We start from the raw sequence: 10,668 nt of genomic DNA on the forward strand, positions 1-10,668 counted from the left end.
ACCACTGTCTCCCAGAGTTTCCCCAGTGTTTTCCAGGAGCAGCTTTATAGTTTGAGGTCTTAGATTTAGATCCTTGATCCACCTTGAAAGTATATACAAAAAACAAATAATAAATAATGTGAAAAAAAAAAAAGAAAATCCTATTCTCTCTACCTTCAAAATGTATCTCTTCTTTAAAAGACACTGTTAAGAGAATGGGGGGGGGGAATATAAACTGGGAGTAATATTTACAAATTATTTCCCTAATAAAGAACTTATGTCTAGAGGGACCAGCAGATGGTGTAATAGTTACATCATTGGTCTCCCATGTAGTCGACTACAGTTTGAATCCTGTACCTGGCAGCTTAAAACTCACACAAGGTGTGTGTGCATGTGTACCCAAAATCCTGAGAGAAGAATGGAGGAGAAGGGGTTGCAGTGTGGCCATCCCCCCCAAGGGATTATTTCTCACTTTCTGTTTCTCTGTCTCTCTCTATCTCTCTAGCAAGCACATGCACCCTATAGCAAAAATCTCTCTTAAAAGATAGATTTAAAAAGAACTTATATCTAGAATACATAAAGAAGTCTCAAAAATGCATTATAAGAAATCATACAACCCAATTCAAAATAGGAAAATATTTGACCAGACACTTCAACCAAGAAAATTTACAGATGGCAAATAAGCACAGGCCAAGATGTTCAACATAATTAGTCAGTATGGAAATACAAGCAAATACCACAATGAGATACTTGTACACATATAGTAGAATGGCTAATACCTACACACATATATTAGAATGACTAAAACCAAAAAGACCGACCATACCAAGTATTGACAAGGATATAGAACAACTAATACTCACACTACTAGTAGGAATGTAAAATGGCTCAATGACTTTAGAAAACAGTTTGGCAGTTTCTTAAAAATTAAACATTGCCCTACCATATGACCCAACAATTGTATTCCTTAATATTTATCAAAAAAAAAAAGAAATATGTCTTTATGCAGAGACTTATACATGAATGTTCATAGCAGGTTTCTGTGTTAATAGTCAAATTTAGAAACAACCCAGGGTCAGTGAACAGATGAAAAGATAAATCATATTATATATACATAGTGGAATACCATTTGGCAATAAAAGGGAATGAACTACCAGTTCATACAGCATAGATACATTTAAAGTCAGTATGCTTGAATGAAAGATGCTGGACAATGATGCGCACATACCATATAATTCCATTTATATATAATTCTAGAAAAACCAAACTAACCTATAATGACAGAAAGTAGATCAGTGGTTGCCTGGGGAGGAGAAATGGAAATTACAAAGGGACATGAGGAAACTTTTGAGAGTGATAGATACGTTAATTATGTTGTGATTGTTTTAAGTTGTAGGCATACATCAAAATTATCAAATTGTACATTTTAAACATGCTCAGTTTATTATATGCAAATTATACTTCATTAAAACTTTGGAGGGGAAACAAAATATATTCAGAGTCTACCTCTTCTTTGCCCTTTTTATCCTTTGCATCCAGTTTCATCAACCATCATCATTTACTCTGATTACTGCAAGGGCCTCCTAACTTGTCTCCCTGATTTACTTTTTCTTAAACTGCTGTTTCCTTTCAATCTAAGCATGATAACCAGAGTTTTCCTTTAACATTAAGTCAGATTATGTCACTCCAGGTCAAGACCCTTTAATGGTGCCTTCTCCCCCCAGAATAAAAGGCAAAGGCCCTTCATGATCCAGTTTTGCCCATGTTCAATCTGATCTATTCTCCCTCCAACCCTATCATTTTACTCCACACATTGATCTCTTTGCTACCTCTCAGAAATTCTAGACACACTCCCTCTCTTGGGCCTTTGCATTGGTGTTTCCCTCTGCTTAGACCACTTCTTCACCTCTTTTGAATGTTACTTTGTCATTTGGGTCTGCTCTGACTGCCCTATTTTTTTTTAGCATTTATTTATTCATTCATTCATTTCATTTATTCATTCATTCCAATTTGACCAGAGAGGGACAGAGTGAGAGAGAGAGAAAGAGAGAGAGAGAGAGAAAGTGAGAAAGCAAGCCACCAGGTCTGGGACTCGAATACGTTAATTATGTTGTGATTGTTTTAAGTTGTAGGCATACATCAAAATTATCAAATTGTACATTTTAAACATGCTCAGTTTATTATATGCAAATTATACTTCATTAAAACTTTGGAGGGGAAACAAAATATATTCAGAGTCTACCTCTTCTTTGCCCTTTTTATCCTTTGCATCCAGTTTCATCAACCATCATCATTTACTCTGATTACTGCAAGGGCCTCCTAACTTGTCTCCCTGATTTACTTTTTCTTAAACTGCTGTTTCCTTTCAATCTAAGCATGATAACCAGAGTTTTCCTTTAACATTAAGTCAGATTATGTCACTCCAGGTCAAGACCCTTTAATGGTGCCTTCTCCCCCCAGAATAAAAGGCAAAGGCCCTTCATGATCCAGTTTTGCCCATGTTCAATCTGATCTATTCTCCCTCCAACCCTATCATTTTACTCCACACATTGATCTCTTTGCTACCTCTCAGAAATTCTAGACACACTCCCTCTCTTGGGCCTTTGCATTGGTGTTTCCCTCTGCTTAGACCACTTCTTCACCTCTTTTGAATGTTACTTTGTCATTTGGGTCTGCTCTGACTGCCCTATTTTTTTTTAGCATTTATTTATTCATTCATTCATTTCATTTATTCATTCATTCCAATTTGACCAGAGAGGGACAGAGTGAGAGAGAGAGAAAGAGAGAGAGAGAGAGAAAGTGAGAAAGCAAGCCACCAGGTCTGGGACTCGAACCATAGTCTGCCATGTGGGAATCTAGTGCCCCTAACTACTATGCCACCTGTAGGCCCCCTGACTGCCCTATTTTAAATTCCAGTACAGCCAGTCCCTCTTCCTCTGTTACTCTTTGCTTTATTCAGTAGTACTTTTGGCATACTCTATGCTTCTTTTGTATTTTCTCATATTTTCCTACTAGAACATGAGCTATATAAAGGCTAGAATCTTTGTTGGTTTTACTTGTGTATCCCAAGTGTATAAACAATGCCTAGCACATAGTAGGCTCTCAAGAAGTATCTTTGAAATGAATGAGTGCTTATAGCATATAAGTCTTCAAGATACTTTAACACCTTAGAGTAGAACAACAGAGAGGTAGACAAGGAGAATAACAAGAAGTTTGAAACATACGTGAGGAATAGTTGAGGCAACTGGAGACATTTCAGAGAAGAATAGATATAGTGGGAACATGATGCCCCTCTTCACTAGCAAAAGGTTTTTATATGGAAGAAGTAGGATGTTGCTCTGTATTGCCCCTAGAATTCAGAGATAGCCCAGATAAGCCAGTTGTCGGCGTAGGCTGAGAAAGAACATTTTCAAAATTGCACTTTCTTAAAATTGTAATGATCTGACATAAAGTAATGATCTACTAAGCTAAGTCAAACGGAGTGATCAACCATCAGGGATTGAAGGAGACCCTGCATGGGAGAAATAGTTGAATTAGATGAAAAAATGGCTCAAGATAAAAAATCCTGTAGTTTTTGTAGTCCATTTATTCCTGACAACACATAATCAGTTGTGGAGTTTACTATCAGTTTCAACCTTCACATTGCTCATTTCAGAATGTTTTACTACTATCATGGAATAAAATCTCCATTTGCCTAGGGTTCAAACTAAGTTTTACATTTAGGGATTTTTTATTGACCAATTTGGATTGTATTGTTTTAGATTAAGCTTCCTCATTTTTTAAAATGGTTGTATATGTTCATTATTTTCCTTAATAGGAGCGGGATCGTTATGCCTACAAGATTCATCTTCCAGAAACAGTAGAGCAACTGAGGAAATTCAATGCAAGGAGGAAACTAAAGGTAAATGAAAGAAATTGGCAAAAATCAAGACAAATGCAGTCAATCAAAATGTTTTATTCTGCTTTGCCCATAACTATATCTTAGTGTTGGCCATTATTTTTGTTACAGCTAAATTCTGATTTCTAAAAGTTACCCCCATCTCAATAAAATTTGGTTTTTCAAATCATTTAAGATGATATCTCAGTATGACTCTAAACAGCAAATTACAGTAAATGGAAGATAAATTGTCTTTCAGATTTATTGTCTTAAAAATCCATAGCACAGATATAGTTACATTGCTACCTTTATTACTGAATAAGAATTTCAGCCACATTTTTTAAAACTTAAAATGTGAGTTTAATTCAAATGGAAATAACAGTGTAAATTAGAGTTGGAACTAGGATTGAACAACCACCACAGAGCAGTAGGTAAAATCCCTCAAAACCTTGATCTACTTTTCTGATCACTCTCCTCCGTCACCTTTTCTTTATTCTTCCTTTCTCCCTCTTATCACTCCTCTTATCCTCTAACTCAAAAAAAGAAAGAAAAAAAGAAAGAAAAAATGAAAAAAAAAAAGAAAGATAAGGTTATCCTCTAACTCAAAAAAAGAAAGAAAAAAAGAAAGAAAAAATGAAAAAAAAAAAAGAAAGATAAGGAAAGGGAAAAAAAAGATGATAATTGTTTTACACAGGGAGTCTATTTGACTTTAAAATGTTCTGATGAAGACTCAACATAAAATAGCACCATCTACTAGGAGAAAATGCTATGAGACAGCATCCCCTGCCTTCCCCCACTATAATAACAGAAGAAACTTGATTATATTATGGTCTCAAAAATTAATATATATTTGACTTACTTTTGATGCTGAGAATATTAAGTCTTTAAGAATATTAAGTGGTTGCTTGAAGATTAGTCTTCCTTGCATGATGCCTGCCAGCTATAAAACTTTTCTTCATAAGTATTTTCATATATGTTATTACTGCAGTAATATTGATTTATTATTATTCAATTCCTGAAGTTTGTAAATGACTGTATACAGTTCTAAATTTATATGAACATTTATATGTATTTTGAGACAACCTTTAACCTACAGTACTATCCGGTAGAGCAGAGCGGACTGTCCAACATTGTAGCCATCCACTAGCCACACATACAGCTACTCAAATTTCATTAAAATGAAGTAAATTAAAAGGTCAGTTCCCTAGTCACACTAACACATCTTAAGTGTTCCATAACTGTATGTGGCTAGTGGATGCCATATTGGACAGTACATGTGTAAGACATTCCCATCATTGCAAGAAGTTCTAGTGGACAGTGCGGCCATAGAACAAGGACATTTTAACATGCTATCATTGGGTTCATTATTCCCATTTTAGCCTTTCTCCTAGTTGTATTTACAGTCACAGGTTCAAGCTGCCTCTTTTCTATTTGCTTTAAAAATCCTGGGTACAAATAATTATTAATCATATGCCATTATGTCAGTCAGTTCCCAAAGAAGTTTTCCCAAGACTTTTATTCCTTTGCCTTGATATCTACCTGTACTGGTATAGCCTCCAAAAGAAAAAAATCTTATTATCCAAAGTGAGATTTGGTCACCTGATTTTGAAGTTAGTTTCCTCCCCAAAGAAACTTGATTAGATTTTTTTCTCAACTCTTGTCTTTTTAACTCTAATGCTGCTTTGGCCTCATGTGATATTACACTCTGTGGTGTTGACCTTTTCATTACCCACGTCCAGGCAGTTCGGGCAAGAAACACATGCCAGACTTCTCTCAGTGCCACAAAGTCAGACTTGGACCTAAAATAGCCGAAGTGGTGACTAACATTCATTTGGACAGAGCAAAGCTGTCACAGCAGATAGGGTCATGTGAACTTACCACATCCCTTTGCAGGACTATTTAAAGTTTTAAGACCCACCAAACAACCTAGAAGTAGGAACATCGGCAGAGTTATTGGGTTCTTTTCAGCTACTTATATTCCTTTGGGTAGTTCAGCTACTGGAGTAAAGCATGTTACATCTACTGTCCTCAGGGAACTTACTCTCCTCATTCTGTTTCTTATGCAAGCTTCTAGAACAGAGATCACAACTTCCCAGCTCTCTGAACTAACCACAAACATTTTCACAAAGGAACAGCTGGGTGTCCATCCTTCTACCAAGACCCGGTTTTTGTTTTGTTTTGTTTTTAAGAGATTTTCGCTATAGGGCATGTGCGCTTGCAGGAGAGAGAGACAGAGATTATAGAAAGTGAGAAATCAGAGAAATCACTCCCCAGGGGCATGGCCATGCTGCAATTCCTTCCCCTCCATTCTCCTCTTGGGATTTTGGGCATGCACACACATGTGCCCAGCATGAGTTTTAAACCGCCAGGTCCAACTCTAATCACTGTCGCCTATGTGGGAGTCCAGCAACATAATCATTACACCATCTGCTGGTCTCCCAGACCCTGTTTTTGTTTGTTTCAATTTTGGGGATTTAGGGTTTTTTTGTTGTTTTGTTTGTTCATTTTTTCAGAGAGGTTTTTCCTGTAGGGCACATGCATTTGCCAGACAGAGAGAGAGAGACATAGAGACAGAAAGCGAGAAATCACCCCCCAGGGGGGATGGTCACGCTGCAATCCCTTCTCCTCCATTCTCCTCTCAGGATCTTGGGCACACATGCACACGCACCCAGCATGAGTTTAAGTCACCGGGTCTGGGACTCGAACTGTGATTGACTACAGGAGAGCCCAGTGACATAGTCATTATGCCATCTGCTGGTTCAAGGTTTTTGCTTTGTTTTGTTTTAAGAATTATTTATTTAATTTTACTTATTATTATTATTTTAAATTTGCTATAGGGCACGTATGCTCACCAGAGAGAGACAGAGAGAGATGAAGTGAGAAATCAAGCCACCAGGTCCAAGATGTGAACCACAATCAGCCAGGTGTGAGTCCAGCATCTTTAACTACTACCTGCTGGCCCCAGACCCTGTTTTAAGCTCTTCAAATACTAGATGACAGCTAATTTTTGTGAATTCCTTAGAAGTGGCTAAAAAGGAAGTTCACAGAAAACAGTAGAAAAATTTTGTATTACTTAGTCAGAAGTAGCACATTTTTATTGTCTGTGGCAAGAATAAAAAGAAGTATGGCATTATTGGAAAAGGTGGTCTATGGAGCAGCATTGTCGTAGGTGAAATCCTGCAGCTGACACTAGCCATACAACCTTGAACAAGCAACTTAAACTCTCTGTGTCTCAATTTTCTTATCTGTAAAATGAGGATAATGGTAATTAGCTAAGTTAAAGGGTTGTCAAGATTTAATGAATTGTTGAATCGGCAGAAGTCATATGCATTTTTGCATAGAAAAACACATCATCACTTTTCCAATGATGCAATAATATATCATAGCAGTTAGAACAGTACTTGGCAGGAAGAGGTACTCTATAGATATTCCTTGCTATTAACATTGTTATTGCTGTTATCATATTATTATGATTTTAACATTAATGCCTTTGATTTGGGTCTCTATAAACAACTAATTCCTAAATGGGCAATCCATATCATTTTAGCTGTTTTCCAGTCATTCTCATCAACAGTTTTGAGGTTTTGAAAAGCTTTTTTTAAATATGCATGAGCCAGCAGGTGACTTGGAAGTTAAGGCACTGGATCCCACATGGTTGACTATGCGGTTCAAGTCCCAGACCCAGTGGTTTCAATCATACTGGGCATGTGTGTGTGTGTGCCCAAGATTCTGAAAGGAGAAGAGATTGTGGTGTGGCCATCCACCCTGGAGGGTGGTTTATCGCTCTCACACTCTCTGGTGGCAGGCACATGTGCATTTTAACAAAACTTAAAGAAAAAAGTAAAATCCCAGAAAATTCACTTAATAATTTCTATCATATATTTATTTGAAAATAATTATGTTTTGACTTTTCCTGCCATTTTGATCATCAAAATTCCCTTAAAACATCTAGAAAGGGAAGCTTTTATATTTGTAATTTATTGTGATATTCATTTCCTTTTCATTACATTCCTCTAGTATCCTATTGCTTACATAACACTGTTTAGAACAGTGGTTCTCCAACAGTGGTCTCTGGACCAACATGATCAGCATTTCCTGGGAATTTATTAGAAATATCAACTTTCAGGCTCTAGGGTAGTTAGGCTAAAAAACAAAATAAAAGGCCTCCACATTGAAAGAAAATAAGACTATATTTGTTTGTAGATAACGTGATCCTTCACATAAAAAATTGCAAGGACTCCACAAAAATCTATTAGAAATAGCAAACAAATTTAGCAAGATCACAGAATACAAGATGAGTGTACAAAATTGAATTCTGTTCGATTGTTGGAAAAGTCATGACACATTTTTGCATAGAAAAACAGAAAAATATGTCATGACTTTTCCGACAACCGAATATTTCTATATACAAATAATGAACAGTTGTGAAATTAAGAAATGATTCCATTCACAGCATCAAAAAGAATGAAATATTGGGACCAGCACTTAGCGTAATGGCTATGTCGCTGGACTCCCACATAGTCGACCGCAGTTCGAGTTCCGGACCCGGTGGCTTAAACTCACGCCGGTCGCGTGTGCGTGCGTGCCCAAAATCCTGAGAGGAGAATGGAGGAAAAGGGATCGCGGCATGGCCATCCCCCTTGGGGGGTGATTTCTCGCTTTCTCTCTCTGTCTCTCTGGCGAGCATACGTGCCCTATAGCAAAAACCTCTCAAAAAAAAAAAGAATGAAATATTTAATTCAACAAAAGAAGTATAAGACATAAACTGACATTGCAGAGAGAAGTTAAAGATCTAAATAAATGCAGATATTTAATGTTCATAGATTGGAAGACTCAGTATTATTAAGTTGGCAGTTTTTCCCAAAGTGATCTGTAGATTCAACAGAATCCCTATCAAAGTTTTAGCAGAAATTGATGAAATGATTCTAAAATTTATGTGAAAATGCAAAGGTCCTAAAACATCTAAAATAATCTTGAACAAAGCAACAAAGTACTTTCCAAAAATACTTTCCAATTTCAGTGTTTACTGTAAAGCTACAATTATCAGAACACTGTAATGCTAGTATATGGTAAAGGGATAGATATGTTGATTAATAGAACAGAATTGAAAGTTCAGAAATAAACTCTTATATTTGTGGTCAGCTGGTTTTTGACAAAAACGCAAAAAATAAAAGGATATATTAGGTTTTCGGGGAATTCATGACGTATTTTCCTATGTGTTTCTATGCAAACCTCCATCATGACTTTTCTGATGACCCAGTCAATATATCAGATGATTCCATTTATATGAAATACCTAGAATAGGTATTTATGTTTCAAAATCCATGCAGACAGAAAGCAGATTTGATTGTTAGGTGCTGGGGAATGTCTTCTTAACAAGTATTGGGGTTTGGGGCGGGTGTGATAAAAATGTTTCAGAACTAAACAGAAGTGGTGGTTGCACAACATTGTGAATGTACAAAATACCACTGAATTGTGCACTTTAAAATGGTTAATTTGAGGGCTACTCCAGTAGTCTAGTGATTAAGGGAGCCAAATTGCTGTGACCTGCTTAGCTGAACACATTTCTCTGAGTGGGGAGGCTGTGGATAAGAAATTCACGCAACAACAGACACACAAAGACACACAAGTACAGAAAAGCAAGGATCAGGTGGGCCCACCTTCTCTGATGGAAACCAAAACCAGCCCCAGGTTTATTCTTTTAAAGGGCAGAAAATGGGGTAAGAAGAAATGCAAAGCCAGTTGTTTTGGGATGTAAATCGTCTGAGAATGTGAAAATGACTGGCCTCATGTAATTTCTCTGATCTTTTTGGGGAAAATCTGATAAACACAAGTAGCTTCCTTTAGCCTGATACTGCCCGGCAGCATTGGGTATCGGGAGGAACAGGAAGATAACTAACAACAGGCAGCCATTGCTAATGAAGCTAACGGAAGCGCATTTCTGCATGCCTCTAAAGGTCACACCATGTTTTCTTAGATTGGCCACTCTCCGCACCAAATCCTATGTGACTGACCACAGTTTGAATCCCAGCTCTAGGGCTTGAAAAACACGCTGGGCACATGTACGTGCATGCCCAAGATCCCGAGAGGAGAATGCAGGAGAAGGGACTGCAGTGTGGCCATCCCCCCTGGGGGGGGGGGATTTCTCGCTTTCTGTCTCTCTGTCTTTCTGGTGAGCACACGCACCCTATAGCAAAAAAAAAAAACAAAACCTCTCCAATCAATCAATAAATAAATATATAAATAAATAACAAACAAACAAATGACAACAACAAAGAAAACCCCTAGAATTTCATAACATTAAGTCAGGACATATGACTAAAGGAAGATGTACTGTAATTTGTGAGAAAAATGAAAATGAGACTTGTAAGGGTACTTAAACATGACTACATTTATGAGCAATTAATTGCATAGAAAAGATCACAAATTCTTTTAGTTGTATACAAATATTTTATAAAATGGCTTTAAATGTACATAAAAGCATTCAAATGCTAAACTGCCGAACAGAAAGTAATAAATTTTATATTTCAGAATCACAAATTAATAGAACTAGAATCACAGATTAATAGAACTGCTTTGTGAAATTAGCAAGATCAAAATCACTTCAATTATGATTTGTTTAACTATTCTTACCAGAATTAAGTTTTCAGTTTTAAGATCTAAAGGTACCTTTTTAAAAATTTTAGATCTAAAGATACCTTTAAAATTTATTAAATTTTTATAAAGCAAAAATTACTGCACTTTTTTTTTTAACAGAGAACTTTATAGTCTCTTGCCTGTTAAATGTTTCTTCCTGTTACAACTTCTACCCA

At 36.6% G+C, this 10,668-nt stretch overlaps 1 protein-coding gene across 12 annotated transcripts in view; it reads left to right on the plus strand.

Annotated features, from left to right (window-relative positions):
* The window catches only part of CASK (calcium/calmodulin dependent serine protein kinase), a 465,298-nt gene that overhangs the window by 335,622 nt on the left and 119,008 nt on the right, over positions 1-10,668 (plus strand). For all 12 annotated transcript variants that reach the window (XM_027772014.1, XM_027772015.1, XM_027772020.1 and 9 more), the window contains one exon: positions 3,797-3,880. In XM_027772014.1, coding sequence (XP_027627815.1) covers positions 3,797-3,880 — 84 coding nt within the window. The remainder of the gene's footprint in view (positions 1-3,796; positions 3,881-10,668) is intronic.

The sequence above is a fragment of the Tupaia chinensis genome, unplaced genomic scaffold (genome assembly GCF_000334495.1).
Source record: "Tupaia chinensis unplaced genomic scaffold, TupChi_1.0 Scaffold000248_1, whole genome shotgun sequence".
Taxonomy (NCBI): domain Eukaryota; kingdom Metazoa; phylum Chordata; class Mammalia; order Scandentia; family Tupaiidae; genus Tupaia; species Tupaia belangeri.